The sequence below is a fragment of the Octopus bimaculoides genome, chromosome 3 (genome assembly GCF_046866305.1).
Source record: "Octopus bimaculoides isolate indiv1 chromosome 3, ASM4686630v1, whole genome shotgun sequence".
NCBI lineage: Eukaryota > Metazoa > Mollusca > Cephalopoda > Octopoda > Octopodidae > Octopus > Octopus bimaculoides.
This window is the reverse complement of record NC_142930.1, coordinates 65557574-65580133: the sequence shown is the minus strand read 5'-3', so window position 1 is coordinate 65580133 and position 22560 is coordinate 65557574. Positions and strand designations below refer to the sequence as shown.

The window sequence follows — 22560 nt, the reverse complement described above, 5'->3', positions numbered from 1 at the left end:
GAACCAAACGAGTTTGACACCCCTAACTTTAACGGTTTCTTTTTTCTAATATGTTTCCCACTTTTCTTCCACTTTTTTACATTCGCAAACGTTCATATTGATGTGCACATGCGCATACTGATACACATCCCCGTGTTTAGGATATTACTCATCCATCGTCTACATTTTGTTTTACTACTCTGTGCTCTGACCTCCTATTAACCCTATTTACACTTGATTATTTTCCTCTCTACTAATTCTTCTCTCAAATCTATTTCCTCATCCACATAAACTTCAAAATTACTCTCTCAGTACTACTACAGCCATTAAAACAAATCCTCTATTCACCGAAAAGTATTACTCAAAACGTCAGTCTATTTGTCTACAATGATTTATTGCATTTGAGTAAAAGTAAACATTAATCTCATTATCACACATCAATGAGGCCTTTAAAAGTTTATTGGCATTCCCCGTTGGACTCCAGACTAACAGATAAAATATGCTGCAAATAGATATCTATAATTCTTTGTCGGCGTTACAGACATTAACACAGATTCAAAACCTTAAATATCCAAAAATAAAGAGCATAATAAAACTTACGCTGGGAAAAAATATGTTGTCCGAAAAGATTTCTTTCTGGCTTGGGTTTTGAACAAACTCGATCAAGATATTGGCAAACGTTTTCTTCCATTTCTGGTAGTATATAAATAGATACTGACCCTTTGAGTGTTGCATACATTCTAGAATAAAAAAAGAATATAATGTGAAAGAAATGTATTTGTTGATAATTGTCTACCATCATACAAAAAATAGAGAAACTTTATCAACTCGGAATATTTAGACATAGAAAGTATACGACAAATTAATTAACATTTAGAACTACTTTTTCAAAAGTGATAAAATACCGACGTGTCAGGTAATGCCCTCGAGGGTTCTTGGCTGTTTCAACGTCTTAACCTCGCCACCGCCCATAGTTATGTCGCAAGTGTGTTGGTTTGTTTCGGTAGGTTCCGTTGAACCTTGTGGTGTACGACCAATTGAGGCACTTAGTGTTGAATTGATGTTATTTTTTCTTTCTTCTTTTTTTTCCTTTATTTCTCCTTTTTCTCTCCCATGTTTGTGTTTTCTTCGGTTTTAGATTTGTATTTTAATGTGGGTTTCTATTGTATATGTGCCATATAAAATAACAAAATAGAGAAATTTCGTTTTGGGATTGGCACAATGACCCTCCTAAGATAAAGGAACAACAAAGGAACAATTATCGTTAATAAATATATAGATTTTTTTTTAAATGCTAACATTATTGGAGTATTTTGACCAAATGCAACCCTTAGCTAGATGAAAGAGGCCATGATATTCATGCTTTTCTCAGTATTTGAAATTAAATAGCTTGAACAGAGCGTTCACTGACTGCTGTATAAAACTAGTTTTATATTTTTGACTTAGTATAAAGGCCGTATGTTTTAGAAGATGGAGAATGAGATGGGAACTAGCAACGTTCATATAATTTCCAAATCCATCAACGGGATAAGTGATGTGAAATGGCTCATTTCAGAGATTAAAGCATTGTTAAAAAACCACCTCGTTGTTAAAAACCACCTCGAGATCACACCTCATGCTTTACGACACTAATATTGATTCTTTAGACAAGCAAGATAAGTTTTTTTTTTTGTTGTTGTTAAAACGAGATATTTTCGAGTTACCTCACTGGTATATTTTTAACACCGAGAATAATGAACAACAAAGTTAACCGCAGCTATTTTACTGCACTGTGCTAACTTCCAGTAGAGATCAGACTTAACTCAGGTGCTGTGATGCAATTATTTTCCACTCGTTGGTTACAGTATTCGTCACGATTTTTATTAATGAAATATCGAGCAAAAACAACTAGAATAAATACCAGAAGTTGTGTCTGTATCACGAATTATATATATATCAGTTTACTAGAGTCTATTGTACCTTCAATCATTTTATGTTGCGTAGCTGGGCAATTAAAACTCAATTGGTTTTCAGTTTACTTTAGCTAATAAATAGAAACCAATTCTTAAGAAACTTAACCTGTGGTAGTCTAATATGTCATCCAGGTACTGTGGAGCAATTTTTCTACATCAAACCATTAGCTTCTTTTATTCTCACCTGCTTCATTCTCCGAGTTTGTGGGACGAGGGAATACTTAAATATATGCTTAGAAACAAGATATAAAGTCAGAACACTTCAACACAGATATTAAACAGATTATCCACTCACTACTGAGATTTCACATATGAGTGAGAAATTTGAAAAAAATAAATAAGCATCAAGTAGGACAATGTCGTGAAAATCGAGATAAATTGCTGATATAATTTGGTGGGTTACCCAGAAACTAAATGTGTTATAACCTTGATGCTTGATATCAAAGCAAGGATTTCAGCACTACTGGTGAGAAACCTGGTAATTAATTCCAAATGAAAACATTAATGATGTATAGTGTCTTTTCCTGGCGTCAAGTTGAGTGCCTTTTTGTAGTTTTTTTCTCAAATATATGTGTGTATGCAGTATGTATGTATGTATGTATGTATGTATAAAATGTAACTATTTGAGTTACCCTTTTATTTTTGTTGATTTTGAAGTAAAATATTTTCTTTGATAAACAGTGTTTTAGATCAGGGGTTTTCAAACTTTTTGACTTGCGGATCCCTTTATATTTCAGGCTTTACCTTAGGGACCCCCTTATAAACGCTTATGAAATTTATACATAAATATTTGCTTAAAATAACATATATTTTTGCATTTATTTATTTAACAGTATTTAACAAATAGGTTTATTGTCAATTAAAAGATTTCGATAAAAAACATATATAAAATCAAATTGCCCATAAAAAGTATTTGCTGTCTACGGACCCCCTGTCTTGTCCTTGCGGACCACAGTTTGAAAACCCCTGTTTTAGATGATGAAAAGATAGTTTGATCTCGGTCTGTTGCTGGTTGCTGACTTTTATCGACTTCGCGAAGTAAAGAAAAATAAAATCGACTTCAACATAGATTTGAAGTAGGAACTATGAGGCATTGGAACTAGATACTAAAGCCATCTCCATTCAACTATCTATTGTCTGTCAATATTGATGGTTCTTTTGTGACATTGTATAATCCATTCGGTTGTACACAAGTCCAGTGTACTCCACATATACGAATAAAAAGAACAAATGCTTTTATTTTAGACCCACGATAATAAGAGTTATTTTAGACTCAAGAATCCACCTATCTAGAAAGTAATTCTGTGACCGGAAGTAAATCTTTATGACTGATGATGTGGAAGATCAATTGAGATGTGTTGTACTGAATGCTATGCGCAAAAAATTTCTCGATTGAAAGGTCTTTCTTAGAGAAAGGAACAGATCTAGTACCAGAAGTTATTGCTGTTTTGCCCCAGATCAGAGCCGATTGAACAAACATAACCAAAAATGCTCAAGACATGGCCATTCCGACACCCTGCTCCCTCAGGTATTACATATTCAGGACCTCACCTCAGTAGCCTCCAATAATTGATCCTATCTTTTTCCAGACAGTATTCTTTTATTCTTTTGTTTCAGTCTTTGCAGTTATGCTGGAATAATGCTTTCATTTAACTCTAAGATTGCATCTCACCTGAACGGTGTAATTTGAGACAGACATGGTGGCTATTTCTGGAACAACCAACGAGAAATTTTTTTTAATTTTTAATTCATTTAAAAGAAAATGTTCTTTTCTACTCTAGGCACAAGGCTTGAAATTTTGGGGGAGTGGGTCAGTCGATTAGATCAACCTCAGTATGCAGCTGGTACTTAATTTATCGACCCCGAAAGGGTGAAAGGCAAAGTCGAACTCGTGCTAACGTTTCTTATTTCTTTTCTGCCCACAAGGGGCTAAACATAGAGGGGACAAACAAGGACAGACAAAGGGATTAATTCGATTACATCGACCCAAGTGCGTAACTGGTACTTAATTTATCGACCCCGAAAAGATCAAAGGCAAAGTCGACCTCGGTGGAATTTGAACTCAGAATGTCACGGCAGACGAAATAACGCTAAGCATTTCGCCCGGCGTGCTAACGTTTCTGCCAGCTCGCTGCCTTTTTAAAAGTATATATTCTTTTCTACTCTAGGCACAAGGCCCGAAATTTTTACTAAAGGGGCCAGTCGATTAGATCGACTCCAGTACGCAACTGGTGCTTAATTTATCGACCCCAAAGGAATGAAAGGTAAAATCGAACTCAGCGGAATTGAACTCCGAACGTAAAAGCAGACGAAATACCGCTAAGCATTTCGCCCAGCTTGCTAACGTTTCTGCCAGCTCACCACCTCTTTAAGAGGAAATATTCTTTTCTACTCTAAGCACAAGGCCTGAAATTTTGGGGGAGGGGGCCAGTCGATTAGATCGACCCAGTATGCAACTGGTACTTAATTTATCGACCCCGAAAGGATAAAAGGTAAAGTCGACCTCGACGGAATGTGAACTCAGAACATAAAGACAGACGAAATACCACTAAGCATTTCGCCCGGCGTGCTAATATTTCTTATTTCTTTATTGCCCACAAGAAGCTAAACATAGAGGGGGACAGACACGGACAGACAAAGGGATTAAGTCGATTACATCGACCCCAGTGCGTAACTGGTACTTAATTTATCGACCCCGAAAGGATGAAAGGCAAAGTCGAACTTGGCGAAATTTGAATTCAGAACGTACCGGCAGACGAAATACCACTAAGCATTTCGCCCGGCGTGCTAACGTTTCTGCCAGTTCGAAACATGCACCCAATTTATGGGAAAGAATGGTTGAATGAAAGAACTTGCAGAAGATGGTTTGCAAAATTCAGAAGTGGAGATTTCAGCCTTAAACACAAAGATCGAACTGGACGTCCAGTTGAGTTTAATGATACGCTCCTTGAGGCATTACTTGAAGAAAATCTTGCATTATCAGTTGAATAATTGGCAATAAAGCTTAGTTCAAACCATACGACTGTTTATCATCATCTTCAACAACTTGGAAAGGTTCCTAAACTTGGAAAATGGGTGCCTCCTGAATTGTCCGAAAGCAACCGCAAATCCAGAGTTGACATCTGCTCTTCTCTCCATTCTCGCGAACTCATTTCACCCTTTTTGGATAGATTTGTGACTGGTGACGAAAAATGGATCTTCTATCGAAATGTTAAATGTCGTAAACAGTGGCATGGTAAAAGGGGAAAAGCTCAACCACAACCGAGAAGGGAACTTCATGGAAGAAAGGTTCTTCTCTCTATCTGGTGGGGTTGCAAAGGAGTAATTCACTTTGAATTGTTACCACCTAATGTAACAATCAATGCTCAAGTCTATTGTCAGCAATTAGAGTGTTTGAACCTAGCTTTGAAAAAAAAAAGACCCGCTTTTGTGAATCGAAAAGGAGTGATGTTTCATCAAGACAATGCGCGACCCCATACTGCAAAAATCACACCACAGAAGATCGAAGAGCTTGGTTGGGAAAAAATTCCTCATCCACCTTATTCTCCTGACCTTGCTCCTTCAGACTACCATTTGTTTCGTAGTTTACAGAATCATTTGGGGCAATTACTTTCGCAAGCCAGGAGGAGGTCGAAACTGATATTTCAGAGTTCTTCGCTTTGAAACCAAAAGAGTTTTACATTGATGGGATTAAAAAGCTTGTGAATAGATAGAAGGAAGTCATAGATAATCAGGGAAAGTACATTGATGATAAAATTTCAATTAAATATAACATTTGATCATTTGTTTTCTTTATTCAAAATTCGGACAGACCTGATATTATCATTAAGGTGGCTAGCAGGCAGAATCATGAATTGTTAGAAAGTTGGAAAAAAATGCTTCGCAGTATTTCTTTCTGGCTGTTTACGCTTTGTATTCAAATTTTACTGAGGTCAACATCGCCTTTCATTGTTTGGGGGTTTATAAAATAAAGTACAAACCAATGGGGTCGATGTAATCGATTAAAGCTGCATCACACAAAAAAAAAATGTTGGTTATGTATCTAAATTATCAACAATTATTAATACTTTGTTTCCCAACCCCATTTATTGTTGATCACTTTTGTGGCACCGTTGTTCCATAATAAATTTGTCACTAGAAAAGGATACTTGTGGTGCTCCCTTTCTTTAATGCCCTTAGTACGTGCTCATTGTGCTTAACGCTTAATCCGAGTATGGTAGGAACCTTAACAGCATTAATTTACTAAATTTTTCTGTTTCTAGCGCACGTGAATTACACCACCAAGTCTCTAGAAACAAATGATTATTTGTGCCTATTAACCTGTATATCTATTCTTGTTGTTTTCATTAAGTTTGTTGGAAAGTCTGTCTACTTAGCGTTATACACCAGTCCCTTTCACCCTATCTTTCTCTACCTCATATATCTATCTATCTATCTATCTATCTATCTATCTATCTATCTATCTATACACACACACACACACATAGATATATTAATAATAATAAAGTGTATGAAGACTTGTACACCCACAGAATTTATTTTATAGTTATATACAGCATATTATGAGGACATACACATGTTTCCGGTGCAGCGACTACTCAATGCTGCAAATGCAACCTTACAAACTGTGAGTAGTCGCTGCAGCGGAAACACGTGTAGGTCATTATAATATGCTGTATATAACCATAAAATAAATTTTATTGATGCTCAATTCTCCATACTCTTTATCATTATCAATATTTATATATACTCCAGACAATTTTTACCGTCCAGCGTAGAATACACGGAATTACCCATCGGAAGAATTCACGGAGTGACTAACAACTAAATATAGACACAGGCGTTGGATACTGATCGTTGTGGTTAGCCGTCAACTAGAACTCAGCTGAGAGCTAATACGGTTTCCGCCCGGATAATATATCCCTCCAAACTCATACATACATACATACATACATACATACATATATATATATATATATATATATATATATATATATATGCGAGTAAAAATAAATACAAAAAAGGTGGGTTTTTTGTATGATTGTGTATAGAGGAATATATTATTTTGTTTAAAAGAGTTCCAACACTGTTTTTTTATGTTTTATTTATATTCCTGCAGAACCAATGTGGGGTATAGAATATGGAATATACAATATATAATATAATATACAATATATAATATAAAATAAAATAAAATAAAAATGGATGGCACCATGAAAGAAAGTATTGAATGTAGATGAAATATTGAGTGTTCAATATAAAGGATCAAATATATAAATATATAAATATAAATATATAAAGGCGACTCGAGTTTCAGGGCTATTTCCCTTCGAAGGGAAATGATGGCTTTATTATGCAGTTTATACTATGTGTGACGAAACTCAGTTTCTTCTCAGACAAATGCAGATACTTATTTTAGTTACCGGGCAAAGAACGAAAATCTACCTCAGATCTGTCAAGATTTTTATTGAGACTCTTGGAATTTCATTTTCGTGAAATGAAGAAGAGTAGAACGAGGTAATTTGCGGTTGCTAGTCTGGTATTATGCAATTCTGATATAAAATAACATCGGGTACAAATATGCATTTCATTGCTGTAAGATCCTTAACATACAATCTAGTAAAAGCCTTAGTCAACCCAACAGAAGGGTAATTTTTCCCCTCCATACGGCTACACCCCGGAATAGCGAATTTCTAATGAGTAAACAGTGAGATCAAATTCAGAGAGAAACGCAAAGACAGTCTAGTACTGCCTAATTCAGTATTTTGGTAACTTCCGCAGAAACATTGGTGCCAACCTGTAAGAACACAACCACACAATCCAAGACTAGCGGAGAAAATTTTTCAGTCGAGCGGGGATTATTTTTCACGAAAATAGGCTTTAGGAAGAATTGCCGTTAAAATTAAGAGACACAATGATAGATAGTTTACAGTATATTGCGGTTCTAATGGTTGTATATTGATTCGTTCGGAAATTATTTAAGATTTTCTAATCCTAAAGTTCAGTCATAAGCATATCGTAAACTTTTATAACTTTTCATCAGAACGTATTGTTGTATATAAATGAGATGCCTTCTGAAGTTGGAAGGTGGCTTGATTACTAAGTTCAGGACGAGTAACTAACAGGAAATAGAATTTAGTATCAAAGATGGAGTGATAAACTTAAGAAGGCCGGTTGAAAAGTTCATAGGCTGACCAAGATACTCTCATAGAGTGTATTTATTTTTCAACATAGTCCACACGATTTTTTCACTGGTGTTGTAGTGCTTGGATCTCATTGGTGGAGACGCTTTCATCTGTTGCTCAAAAAGTCATCAACAGCAGAGATCACTGCGATACTGGTTCCCAGCCAAGTATTTTTTTGTTTTTCATGTTGGGGAAACAGGTGATAGTCAGTTGGGGGCCAAATCAGGAGAATAGGGATAGTAATCAACCAGTTCAAAGCTACAGTCACGCACAGCAACCATTGAAAGCAAGGATCTGTGTGCTGGAGCAAGATCCTTTTCGTCAGTTTTCTTTGGTGTTTGGTTTTGATAACCTTTCGTAACTGCCTCAGCAAGATAACATATACCCTTTTCGAAGATAGTCAAGTAACATAATGCCTTTTGCATTTCAAATAACAGAGGTCGTCGCCTTCCCTGCAGATGAAACGACATTTGCTTTTTTGGAGCAAGTGAGGAGGGGAGTTGCCACTGCATGGATTGTCACTTATCCTGATTCAAGGAAACCAGCTAGATCTGCCTGAAATAATATCAGATTTTCCCGTGATATGATCAGCCTGGTGCTCTTTTGATCAGGTGTCAGAAGGCGTGGTACCACCGAGCAGAAACCTTCGTCATACCAAGTTCGTTATGTAGAATATTCTCAGCTCTCTCCCGGGATATAATAACTTTTACTATTTGATTTATTGTCAATCACCTGTCATCTATCACCATGTGCTGAACACAATCAATATTTTTCTGCAGGGCATCCAGACCTTGGGTCATCGTAAGTACATGTGATATGTTGTTGTTGGCACTCCGTCGTTTACGACGTCGAGGGTTCCAGTTGATCCGATCAACGGAACAGCCTGCTCGTGAAGTTAACGTGCAAGTGGCTGAGCACTCCACAGACACGTGTACCCTCAACGTAGTTTTCGGGAAAATTCAGCGTGATACAGTGTGACAAGGCTGACCCTTTGAATTACAGGCACAACAGAAACAGGAAGTAAGAGTGAGAGTGAGAGAAAGTTGTGGTGGAAGAGTACAGCAGGGTTCGCCACCATCCCCTGCCGGAGCCTCGTGGAGTTTTAGGTGTTTTCGCTCAATAAACACTCACAACGCTCGGTCTGAGAATCGAAACCGCAATCCTATGACCGCGAGTCCACTGCCCTAACCACTGGGCCATTGCGCCTCCACACATGTGATATAGCAATAGCGAAACTACTACATAGAATGTCTTAGTCATATGCTAAGGCCTTATATTTATGATGGAATGGTATCAAACCAAATAAATTAATTTCAAGATAGTTGCTTTTCATTCAGAATCTCTTAAATTAAAATGTCAACTAGTATTTTTAATGGCAATCAAATTCCTTTCTAATGTTATCCATTCACTTTATTTCATTCACTTTGACATTCCATTACATAATTCTTCCTAACTTGCTGACAGAAGTATCCTCATGCCTTCTCACTATTAAAGTAATTAACATTAACTAAAACTAGAGTCGTCTCAGCAGCATTATAGCCCCCTCCCTGTGGGCGTGTGGGTGGCGGGAAAATCACAATGCAACGGGCCCCACAGTATTTATTTATTGACAGCAAACAATAGCATACATAAATCAGAACTGGATTCCTAGACCCATGAGGCCCCCGGGAAACTTCCCAGTGTGCCCATGCCTTATGACTGCATAGAACAGACAGGGCTATAACAAAGAGGAAATAAGTGTTTCTTGTAGATTTACTCCGTCGATACATTTTGATTCTTAGTCGTTGATGTTAGACTTGTAATAAAGAAATAATCTTGACAAAAAAATAACTTTAAGAAAATCATGAACATCGTAACCTATATCAATTCTTCTCTTCTATAAATCAAAAGCCGTATGTGTATGTAAAAAAAAAACAAATGATAGATGTTAAATAGGGAGACAGGGAGGTGGGATCAGAAGGAAAATAGAGCATAAAATTGCTTCCTTACTACTTTTGTTATGTTGAATTTTTAAGCAGTTGATATAGCGTTTAGTTTTATATCGATCAATACCACTCTTCAAAATGGTGATTATCATTATAATCGAGTGAGAGAGCAATCCGTGCCATCAAAGTGACACTGGGGTACAAATATAAGAAGCCCAATATACCCATCATGGCTACTCGTCTGATAAGACAGGTAGCCATGATGCACATGCATCACAACCATATATGTACGACATAGGGATCTTATATCAAAATAAATAGCGTGTGACCTTGCAGCTGGAGCCCAGTTAAAACTTTCTTCGTGCTGAGTAACCCATTCCACTCAAAAGGTCCCTGAATGAGGGTTGTTTAAGGATGATGAACGAAACACTCGTGTTTCAAGGGGTGAATTGTTCGAACCCCAAAGAATTCCTCTCAACAAATGGCTATAATGTTCCCCACTGCTCCTGCTTGTGACCAGAGATGCACATATTGTCAGTCACTAAGGGACATGGTCAACTGGTTGAGGTCCAGCGACTGACAAGCAACTCTGTGGTATCGAACAGAATATTTGCTGTAGTCCATCTTTTTACATCAAGACAAAACATGTAAATGATAACACTTCCAATCAGTTAAGATCAGAAGCCATGAGAGCCACTGCCTGGTACTGCATGAGGGCATAATGATAATAATAATAATAATAATAATAATAATAATAATAATAATAATAATAATAATAATTAGGCACGGAAGTGCCGTCAGCTGAGCATGTCCGAGATGGGCGCAGGATGACGAGATGATCCTGCATGCACTCGTCCAGTGCCCGAGCATTGCTAACCTGAAGATTTATGATGAACACCTGCTGTCGCGTGTGGGACAGATCCGGCTGTCAACTGAATCCATCGTGAAGATCGCCTCGCTGCCTAACTTTAATCGGGAAGGAAAGGCTGATTTTATATGCCTCGTGGCCATGGCGAAAGAGATTGTGTGGTGGACGAGATTGAAGGGGCTGAAGACAAACACTTTTCTCTTTGGCCAATCCCTTTGGCTAAGTTTCACTTGAAAAGGAAAATAAAGGTAGAGAGGGAAGTGTTGTCTTCTAGTCAGTTTGCTGAAAGGTGGCTGAAAGTGGCGAGAATGATACGAGTAAACGGGCCTGCCCTGAGCATACTCCTGTAGTTGGAAAAAAGGAAAGGAAAATCAAGACACCTGCCCCAAAAGTCAGGGTACCCATGGTTTTTTTTTTATGAGGTTTTTCCATGAGCAGCCCTCGAACGTTTCCTCTCTATTGAGGATTACACATTGTTGATTTCTCTTTTTCCTTTTTTTTAAATTTTGTTAGTCTTGTTTACTCGCAAAACTCTTACAACACACACTCATACACATTCTTTGTTTTGTCCTGTGCTGTCCATGATGTTTTTCTTAAATGTAATCCCTTGTGGTTAAGAAAAAAAACACATTATTATTACTATCATTTTAGGTGGCGAGCTGGCAGAATCGCTAACACGCCGGGCGAAATGCTTAGCGGTATTTCGTCCGTCGCTACGTTCTGAGTTCAAATTCCGCCGAGGTCGACTTTGCCTTTCATCCTTTCGGGGTCGATAAATTAATTACCAGTCAAGTACTGGGGTCGATGTGGTCGACTATCTTCCTCCCTCAAATTTCAGGCCTTGTGCCTATAGTAGAAAGGATTATTATTATTATTATTATTATTATTATTAATAATAATAATAATGATAATATTGAATTACTCGAATTTAAATAACATCGATAAATAAAACCATAAAAAATTTAAACAAAAAACATTGACACTTTTTCTAGATGTAGGAAATAAATGAGAAGGATTTAGTGGTTTGGCAGAGAAAATGATTTTAACAAGACAATCACTAGCTGACAAGAATAAATAAAAATAACCTGATTGATGTATTTCTTCTCTAGTTCACTGGATGTGACTAGAATTCTCATTAGTATTCTTAAAACTTAGATATAAAAATCAAGATCAGTCCAGACTTGTAAAAAAAAGCTGTAGAAGTAACTTGAGAAGAATGCGTCTTTTTTTTTTTTTTTTTTTTCTTTTCTTAAATGTCATTCTTAAGAGCGGAGAGAGTAACCGTAACTTTGTTCAGGCTTTAAAACGACTGATGGATAAGGATAACTGTGTGAGGCTAATGTATTTCATTTTAAGGCTGGAGTTTAGAAGTTCGCTTTGCAAGCCGATGTTTTTGAGTTTGATTTCATTACACGGTATTTGGGTAAGCGTCTGTTACTACGGCTTCGAATTGACCAATGTCTTTTGAAAGAAATTTGACAAAAGAAAACTGAAAAGCCCCCTTCCATTCTTGATGTTTCAAAGTGATTCGTTTCCCCAACGGCTCTCTGCGAGTACTGTAGAGTGGTATAGTAAGTTACTAGTTAATAGTACCAGGCAGCGCTGCCAGTGACTGTACGTTCGTATAAAACTGTACTTTTGGCCAAAATTTCGATGTGCTGTACGTTCAGGTGAATTTGCTGTACGTTCAGGTGAATTTGCTGTACGTTTTTGTGATCTTACCATTGGTTTTTAAAATTCAGGTTTTGACGCATTGATTGATTGATTTTTCACATATGCGTGTTTGTGAGCTTAATAAAAATAAAAGTACGTCCAGTTTGCTTTCGCAAACGCGTCTGCATGCACGCACGCGTTGACTGAGGTCAAGGGCGTCTGTAATTTTGGGTGGACGTATATACGTCCTGTTTACCACGCCATAGTTGTCATAACATAAGAAGTTTTCTCACAAACTGAAGGTACATGATTGTTTTGTTTTTTTAAGTTTGATAAATTAGACTCAATTTTACAGTGCTTATTTATACAATCCCGCCGTATCAATCTGAACACAAACATGGATTTCTTAACCCAGATTTTAAACGGTATGTAATGTGTTTAATAATTTGATTAATTCAAATAAAGCTTACAGAACTATAACTGGAGCAAGATATGAGTGATAGAACTTTGAAAACAGAACATTCCTCAGATAATGACCGTGAAGCACCAGATAAGAAGAAGGCTAGATGGGCATCGTATGAAAGAAAACTTCCGCAAAAATTGTTGTGCGATGAAAAATTTTCTAGTTGGTTGGAGCGAGGCAAGAACGATTCAGCTAAAGGTAAATGCATATTATACAAGTGTGAAATTACCGGTAGTTTCAGCCAAATTTTACAACATGAGCAGACAGAAAAACACCGCAAGAATGCAAATCAAGCAAAAAAAGTTGACCAATTATTTCAAGGCCTCATCATTTTCTTCCCATTCCAAGAAAGGAACAGCTGCTGAATTAAAATACTGTGCATTTGTTGCTGAGCATAATCTCCCAATTTCTGTTTTGGACCACTTACCTGGCCTTGTTGCAAACGCCTGTCCTGATTCTAAAATCGCCCAGGATGCAAAGTGTGCCCGAACGAAAGGCATATACATCTTTCTTAAAGCCATTGGCCCCCTACAGCATCAACGCTTTATTTTTAAAAAAAACTTCATTCATCAAAATTCTCACTCGTTATTGATGAAACAACTGATGTTTCAACACTAAAACAACTTGTCCTGGTTTCCAGATATTATGATGCTGAAATTCAAAAGACAGTCGACGATTTTCTTACACTTATAGAAAAACAGGATTGCAGTGCTACAGGTATATACAACTGTCTTCTATCATTTTTAAACGAACACGCTATTCCTCTGGAAAATTTGATTGGTTTCGCCTGTGATAATGCAAATGTTATGATGGGAAGCAAAGGAGGCGTTCAGCACTTGTTGAAGCACAACAGGCCAGATCTTTTTTGTGTAGGCTTGTGTTTGTCATTCTTTACACTTATGTTCATCAAACCCATGCAATGAATTACCGAATTCTGTCGAAGAATTGACAAGAAGTATTTATGCATACTTTAGTCACAGTCCTAAGCGTATCAATGAATTTAAAGATCTGCAGAAAAAAGCTTCAATTGATCCTCACAAAATCCTGCATGCAAGTTGCACTAGATGGCTGTCTCTCAAGCAAGTTGTGCAGCGCATTTTAGAGCAGTGGCCAACACTGCTGGCATATTTCACACAAGCAACATTAGAGGGTGGGTGTCCGATTACGGCTCGACGAATTCTCACTGAAATGAAGTATCCTCTTACAAAGATATATTTAGCATTTCATTTTAAATGACGTTAACAAACTTAATCTGGAATTCCAAGCCGAAGGCTATCGGATGCATAAGCTTAAAAAGAGCTATCAACGCTGGAATGTAGGGAATTTTGAGCAATTTCATCAGACCTGATTTACTTTCTGTCATCAGTGTGTGTGAGATTAATGTCAACTATGAAACGACACACCAACCATTAGATTGTATCTACTTTGGCGCTGTAGCTGAGAGAATTTTATACGAAAATGCTACCACCATTGCCCCTGATGAATTGTTGACTTTCCGACAGAATGTACTACGATTCTTTGTTAGTCTTTCAAATCAAATGCTCGAGCGGTTTTCGTCTTACGATATGCAGAACAATTTGGGATTACTAGAGGCGTTGGACCCAACGAACGTAATTGATGGAAGGCCAAGGTCAATTATACCACTTATCATGCGATTCGCAAGTCTTTGTGATGAAAAAGATTTCGAAGAAATTATTCAGGAATGGCGCCACTTGCTGTTTCACAAGAGAAATGTGGTGATAAGTACCACTATCCACTGTTGTCATCTTTTATGCTCAGTCTTCTTTCTTTACCACACCCCTCTGCATTGCTAGAAAGAATTTTCTCTGATTACCACAATATCAAAACTAAAAATCGAAAATGATTGAAAACTTCTACGCTTAATGCTCTTAGGTAACTTAGGTTACGAAATACCGATTGTACGACGTGGGAACCGGATGAACAACTTTGTAAAACATTATTTGAAACAGAAATTGGTACAACAGAGAACCTCCTCACGAAGATGATTTTTCTTTTTGATGTGCAAACATTTAACGTTTCAATGAATGTTTTCCAAATTAAAAAAATGTATAAAAAGTTCGTTTTGACTGTATTTGGGGGCTTCAGTAAAATTTTGTACGCTTTGAAAAAAACCTTTGGCAGCGCTGGTACCAAGTCATCTTCTGATTGAATTATATTTGGTTATGTCCCTTTATTTCGTCGGGGTTGTCTTTGTCTCTTATGAATGAATTACTAAGTAACTGTACCAAACTGTATTTTTACCGTCGATACTACGGCCATAGTGTATGCATGATGAAAACAATGGAAGTGAATTATCATTTGGGTAAACAGTAGATACAGTAAGAGACTTAATATATTAGCCGGTTTAACACCAACACTTGACCATTGAGTACTTTGGGCAGAACCCGCTATGTTGCAAATATTCAGGCTGGAGCCTGGAAGAAAATTTCTTTCTATCCTAGAAAATCCCAAGCAAAGTTATGAGTGTTGTCTTTCATAATCTAATTTGGGACAGCGTTTCCAAAAGAGAAATGGGTGCCACTAGAACGCTGATCATACTGTAGGCACAGTTACCTCTCCTGACGGTAGCTGTCTAAAAAGCCCGCCGCTACGTAGAACAGCATGTAACTTTGGGGTTCCGGGACTTGATCCTCTCTCTTGTCACCGCGACCAACAGCGAACGAAGACGTGACTTCCTTAGCTGTTGCATGAGGCACGCAAAAGTTAATAGTCTTTAAGCAGCTATAACATAGGATACACAGAAGCTGAACATGGCCTTTCACTTGTAAATATCTTTTGTGATTTATTCAACTTGTGCATATATGTGACCTGGAGTAAAAGCATTTAAAAGCTACAGCTTGGTTCTGTGAATATTCATTGTACAGTGGTCTTCCGTCGAATGACATCTTCTATTCCAGCTTTCCGAACGGAGTCGTTATTAGATGGTTTCACCACGGGAGACCACGACCATCTAAAATGGTGACCCCCGCGGGGGAATATCTTCATAATGAAATATTCATATAAATTGCTAACCCTCCACGTTCGTACATATTCTAAGTTTGGTGATCCTTCTTGGAAGAATTTCTGAACCTGTGGATACATGCATTCTTTTTTCTCCTTTTCGACTTTGTCTACGCGGCTAAACCGCCATATTGTCTTCTCTTCCAAAGTTTTTGGCGCCATTTTTAAGCGGGAACTGCTCATCACTTTTTCCTCGTGTTGCAACTGAAATTACAACTTTGTTCTTCCAAGACACAGCTTCCCAGGATAATTTTTCTTCTTTTCACATAAATGAAGTTATATTTAACAGCCAGTGTTATCCGGAATTCACACGGATAACAATTGTACAGTGTTCTTCCTTTGAATGACATCTTCTATTCCAGCTTTCTGAACGGAGTCGTTATTAGATGGTTTCACCACGGGAGACCACAACCATCTAAAATACAATAAAGTTTGAACCCTGGTTACAATATTTGTAACAAACACATTAGCTGTTTGATAATTTTGTTGTATTCTCCTTGAGTGGAGGCGCAATGGCCCTGTGGTTAGGGCAGCGGACTCGCGGTCATAGGATCGCGGTTTCGATTCCCAGACCGGGCGTTGTAAGTATTTATTGAGCGAAAACACCTAAAAGCTCCACGAGGCTCCGGCAGGGGGTGGTGGCGAACCCTGCTGTACTCTTTCACCACAACTTTCTGTCCCTCTTTCTTCCTGTTTTTGTTGTACCTGTATTTCACAGGGCCAGCCTTGTCACACTGTGTCACGCTGAATATCCCCGAGAACTACGTTAAGGGTACACGTGTCTGTGGAGTGCTCAGCCACTTGCACGTTAATTTCACGAGCAGGCTGTTCCGTTGATCGGATCAACTGGAACCCTCGATGTCGTAAGCAACGGAGTGCCAGCAACAACAAAATTCTCCATGAATTTGGTCATTCTTTAGATTTTTAAGAACTAAGCCTTGATTTAAATTAGTAAAACAGGTGTAAAAAAAGTTGTGGTTCTTTAGTCCGGGCTCACCAAATGTAACAGGTTAAGTTACAATTAAATTGTTCAAACTCTGTCAGAGTAATAATCAAAATGGAAACGAAAAATATTGCTTACACAATTTATTTGCACGCCATTCGCGACCTTTTCCATGACATGAGCTCTCCCTCTCTTCTCCAGGTCAGATTCAGGTCTGAACACAACTGATTGATTGATTAATCAAATGATTAATCAAACAATAGATTAGATTATTGGTTAAATAGCTAACCAATTAACTAATGAAGTGTAATTGAACTAGTGTGTGTGTTTATTATTTGTATAATGATCCTCCTGAGACAAGGCTTTAATAGTAGTCGGCAGTTCAGTCGTACAATCAGGAAGAGAAGAACGATGCTCGCAAACCCATAGATGTATGTCTCTTAGTGAAAACTGCTTGCTAGGAAGCGAAAGAGGCACAACGTGTGGAAGCGTAGGAAAATTGACCACTGATGTTCTCTCACAGTTCCTATTTATACCTATGGGTAAAACTGAATGTATGTTCGAAACCAAAGGGATATATATGTCTTGTCTATTATAACCTCCAAATGACCGTAGGGTTCTAACTCAAAGAAAGGAACCAAGATAAGTTTGACAAGCGGCCTCTTAAATTTCCAAATACTAACGCCGAAACAAAAAAAGAAATACCTCGTAGGAAAATCTAAATTAAGATTTCGATTCTTGACTAAGAGTTCAAGAAACGGTCTCTTACATAGAGTTCATATATTTAACTCATATGACAGTAAAGACTAACTAGAAGTAATATGCAACGAAGAGAGAGAGAGAGAGAGAGGGGGGAGGGAGGGAGAGAGAGAAACGTAGTCCTCAATTAATATTAATTTCATTTTTGTCCGACAAGTCAAGTGAAGCAACTGTGGACATGTTTCGGTGTTATTCTAGTCTCATCAGTGAAACATCGGTTCATCGTGCTTACCGAAGTAATGATGAATGCATTACTAAATAGATACACAAAATTGTACATTTGTTCTCGATACTATGCCCGCTGTTAAATAGATGCTGAAAGCAATGCAAGTGAGAGTCTTGATCCTCTTCAACCGACCTATATGTATCTTGTAATAATAGTAGTAGTAGCAGCAGCGCTGATCGGGCATAGTGTGAGCATAAGCCAGTCGCTAATATTGATTGTTCTATCATAAAGCTACGGCTTTCTAATCTTCTCAGGGTTAACTCGCTTCGGTATTTGCTATTGAGAAAAGCCGAGGAGCCAGAAACACGTCTAGTAGTCCGATAGAGGGTGACACTGATCAATAAGTATGATACATAGATGACAATTTTAGTAAATACTGCCTCGATTGCGTCTACTTTAGATATACGTATATATGTATATGCCTATGTGTGTGTGCGTGCGTGCGTGCGTGTATGTGTGTGTGTGTGTGTGTATTTTCTTCGTAAATCCTTTTAATTCGATCATTTTCTCCCTTCCAGTTTAGCTAGTCATTTGAGCTTGTAGGCGCAGTTACCTCCCTGGACGGCGGCTGTTTAAAATAGCTCGCCACTAGATGGCGCAAGCAGTGCTAAGATTCGGACACGAAGCCCTCGCACTTACTCTTTCGCATCGAGACACCGGAGCGTAAAGACATGACCTAGCTGGCTCTCGTATACACGCAGACAGCTAACAGACATGAGGTAGTTCACAGGAAATGAACATGGCCCTTCACTTATGAACTCTTTCCATTATCATTCAACTTGTATATATTTGAGACCGAGAATAAAGGTATTTAAAGTTACAGCCTTGTTCTATGAATTCATTGTACCGTGTTTCTTTATCGAATGACATGTTACAGCCTTCTGAACAGAGTCATTATTAGATGGCTTCACAGTGAGAATGGTACCACCTAAAAGCTGATGCTTCCCTGATTACGTTTCAAGATGTCTTTTATTCGTTTCTCCAGCGGCTTTGCATCTGTACTGTAGAGTGATATAGTAAACCACTATTCAGCCCTGAATAAGACTTATTTATCTACATCCCTTTATTTTATCGGATTTAATTTTTTTTTTTTTTGCTTTGTCTTCTATCCTTTTGGAGTCAAAAGTAAAATAAAATAAGAGAATACGAGTCAAGAGCTTATAATATTTCGTTTTCGTATTTTGTTTGCGAGATTCTTAATGTGAACCTGTGTGTTGAAACAGATATTGTTGTATCTCGTGAGGGATGTTATGCCTACAATAAACACACGTACTGGCTCGATTTCACTTCTTCATTATTACTAACCAATTGGTTAGCTATCTAACCAACTAACTAATTGATTGTTTGATTAATTAATCATTCGGTTAACCAATCAATCAGTTGTGTTTGCCAATGTTCTTTCTTGGCCATTCACGACCTCTTCAATGACATGTACTCTCTCTCTACTCCAGTTTCCCGTCTGAACACAACTGGTTGATTGATTAATCGAATGACTAATCAAATAGTAGATTAGATTGTTGGTTAATCAATTAACTAATGATAATAAAGAAGTGTAATTGAACCAGTGCGAGTGTTTATTATTGGCATAATGGTCCTCTCGAGATACAGCAAAATACTTGTCAGGAAAACGGATTTTATGGGAATGATGTGATCGATTAAATCGAGTCAAGTATTTGATTAGAACTCTTTTTTTTTTGAGCTCATAAGGAGAAAAGTAAAACCTGGTGAGATTTCTAGTACGGAGGTGAAATATTGTAAATAATTACGGCAAGACAATTTGTTTGTGGTACTTGATACTTGTAATAATGGATTTATGATTAGTCATAAAAAAACCTACAGAATGATATAAGTATAGCAGAGGTAATCACTGAGAAAGTGAGCCTGTATGCAGCAGATTGAAGTACTAGAAATAGCAGCAAATATATTCTTCAGGTTACCTCCTACAGTCTTATAGGAAAACGCATTGGGTAATATAGTCTTTGATATATATACACACTTGACAGCCACGGCCGTAACATCTTTGATCGTAGAGCTGCTCGACTGTACCATCTTTAAAAAAAAAGATATACTAGATTACGGGATGGTCACGACTGAAGCATCTTTGATGGCTGAGAGTCTTTTCGCTCGGCCTTGACCTAAAATTAAACAAGAACATTAGTAACATGTGAGAAGACAGGGTCGATTTAATGTTACAACAAAGTATAGGACTTTTATTTTTATTTTTAGAGTTTATCTTCTCACTTATGTTACTACTGTTCTTGTTTAATTTTAGGTCAGGGCCAAGCGAAGAGACTCTCAGCCATCAAAGATGCTTCAGTCGTGACCATCCCGTAATCTAGTATATGTAGGACTACGTTGCTTAACGTACCCTTTTTTTTCTTTTTTTAAGATGGTACAGTGTGATTTAAAGGAGATTTAGTGGTTATTTCTAGCAGTTCGAGCGATCACGTTGATCAGACATGGGTAGCTTTTTTCAAGAAGCGGATCACAGGAGACACGACTCATCGTCCGGTGGATCCCACTACTAAAAAATTTCAAGTTAATTTTTCGTGCCATTCAGAAAGTCCCGCGGACCGCACTTCACCCACGATTGACGTAAATGCTCCTTCGTCGACTCCTCACAGGATGTGTCATATAAATCAGAAGTTACTTACGCGTCACCTATATCTCCTTGCTTTATAATAACATCATTTGCACGTGACCTTTGGAAGTGGCAGTTTTTTATCAAGTCTTTCAGGATTTCTAAACGAAAATAAAACAAGATGAAACATTAGGTTTATAATTGAATTAATTAATTGTTTCCTCAAATTATTGACAACTAATACGAATAAAAAAAAAAAAATAAAGCAGGACTTAGATGATCTGCCAAAACATTCGTTATCTCAGGATCTCATGTCTATGCAATTAGATTTAAAATACGTTGGATGTATAAAAAGTTAGATAGTTGACATAGAGACTTTAGTCTCTCTCTATCACCTTTCAACAGCATTATATATGAAGAGACATTAGAATAATTTTACAGCATAATAAAAATAAGTTTTATTTTTTTGATGATGCTTGATTTCACAATTCCTGTCATTCAGCTTAGCAGCCGCTGATTAAGTTGTAATTTGGTATTGGAAGGTTAAGGGCTTCCTTGATGCCTGCCAGAGAAGCAAGTAGCTATCACCATCGAAGGCATCGAGGTGAAGTTTGCTTCGTTGAGGAGCGAGGAGTTGTCACGTAGAAGGTCTGTCGCGCAACTGCCTAACAAAGTAAAACTCACTCTTTAAGTACCAGTTTTACTACGCATGCGCACTCGAGGGACTTCCGGTGGTGAAGTCCCTTGCGCATGCGCAGAATAGTACTTCCTCAATGGCGGCTATAATTTCACGCCACTACAGATGTTAAGTAAGTAGACATAAATGGATCTCAGTCGCCTTCGACGACTGAGATTCAGTTGTTCGATCAATTGATGTGCCTGTTCATTGAGTTAGTGTGTGAATGGCTGAATATTCTACAGACACCTGTTCCTCTGACTGAACTTTCTGGCAGAAACAGCGTGATATAGCGTGTGACAAGGTGGACATTTGAATTACAAACCATTGTAGCAAGTGGGAGAAAGTTTGCTTTATGTATATGAACATAATTTATTGCTATATCAATACAGAAAATGTTCATGCGATACAAGAAAAGGAACATTCAGATGAAACATGTATGACAAGTGCAGAAAGGAAGAAATTCAATATTCGGGCTAATTTTTGTACATCAATACATATTCTTGTTGCAGTAGTGTGTTTTCTTCTTCCATCGTGTCAGGCTGAATATGTAGAGGTAACACCACCAAAGATCGGAATCACCCTCAAGTTTTCACCATCAAATGAGTTATATTTGTAGGCTCTGTTCACAAAAGGTTTTAGTCATACCACCAGAGTATTACGTGAACAACAGCCGTTGATTGAACCGAACAAAATTTGCGCACATGATTGACTTGTGGTTTCTATGTGGCAAAACGTGGGGTCGAATCCAACTGTTACATCTACACTCTTTGAAGTACAATCCATCCGACTGGCCTCCATATGGTTTTCGTCTACCAAATCTCATTCACAAGGCTAGGCTCGACCCATGGCGATCTTAAATGACACTTTCCCAAAATGCTATGCGCTGGCATAGAACACAAAACCATGTGGTTAGGAAGCGAAATTCATAGTCTTTTACTTATGTTATCATTGTATCTAAAAAGGCGATAAGTTGGCAGGACCGTTAGCAAGTCGGGCAAAATATTTAGCGGTATTTCGTCTGTTTCTACGTTCTGAGTTTAAATTCCTCCGAGGTCGACTTGAGTTTTTAATCCTTTCGGAATCGATGAAATGAGTACCAGTTGAGCACTGGAGCCGATGTAATCGACTAGTCCTCCTCCGCCAAAAAATTTCAGGCTTTGTGTCTATGGTAGAAAGGATTATTTTTGGATCTAAAGACTCTTTATGTTTTGAGTTCAAATGCCATCGAAGTCAACCTTTCCTTTCATACTTTCAGGGTCGATAAAATAAAATACTAGGAAACTAATGGGGTCGATGTAATCGACTTACCTACTCCCTTCAAAATTG

The 22560-nt window shown here is 37.7% G+C and overlaps 1 protein-coding gene and 1 pseudogene across 2 annotated transcripts in view; one reads left to right on the top strand and one right to left on the bottom strand.

Moving 5' to 3' along the window:
• The window catches only part of LOC106878241 (cAMP-dependent protein kinase regulatory subunit), a 57569-nt gene that overhangs the window by 19616 nt on the left and 15393 nt on the right, over positions 1-22560 (bottom strand). For both annotated transcript variants that reach the window (XM_014927411.3, XM_014927410.3), the window contains exons 2-3: positions 20629-20716; positions 580-719 (exon numbers count right to left, since the gene is read on the bottom strand). In XM_014927411.3, the coding sequence (XP_014782897.2) occupies positions 580-719; positions 20629-20716 (228 nt within the window). The remainder of the gene's footprint in view (positions 1-579; positions 720-20628; positions 20717-22560) is intronic.
• On the top strand, positions 13055-14445 carry LOC149136556 (zinc finger BED domain-containing protein 5-like; annotated as a pseudogene).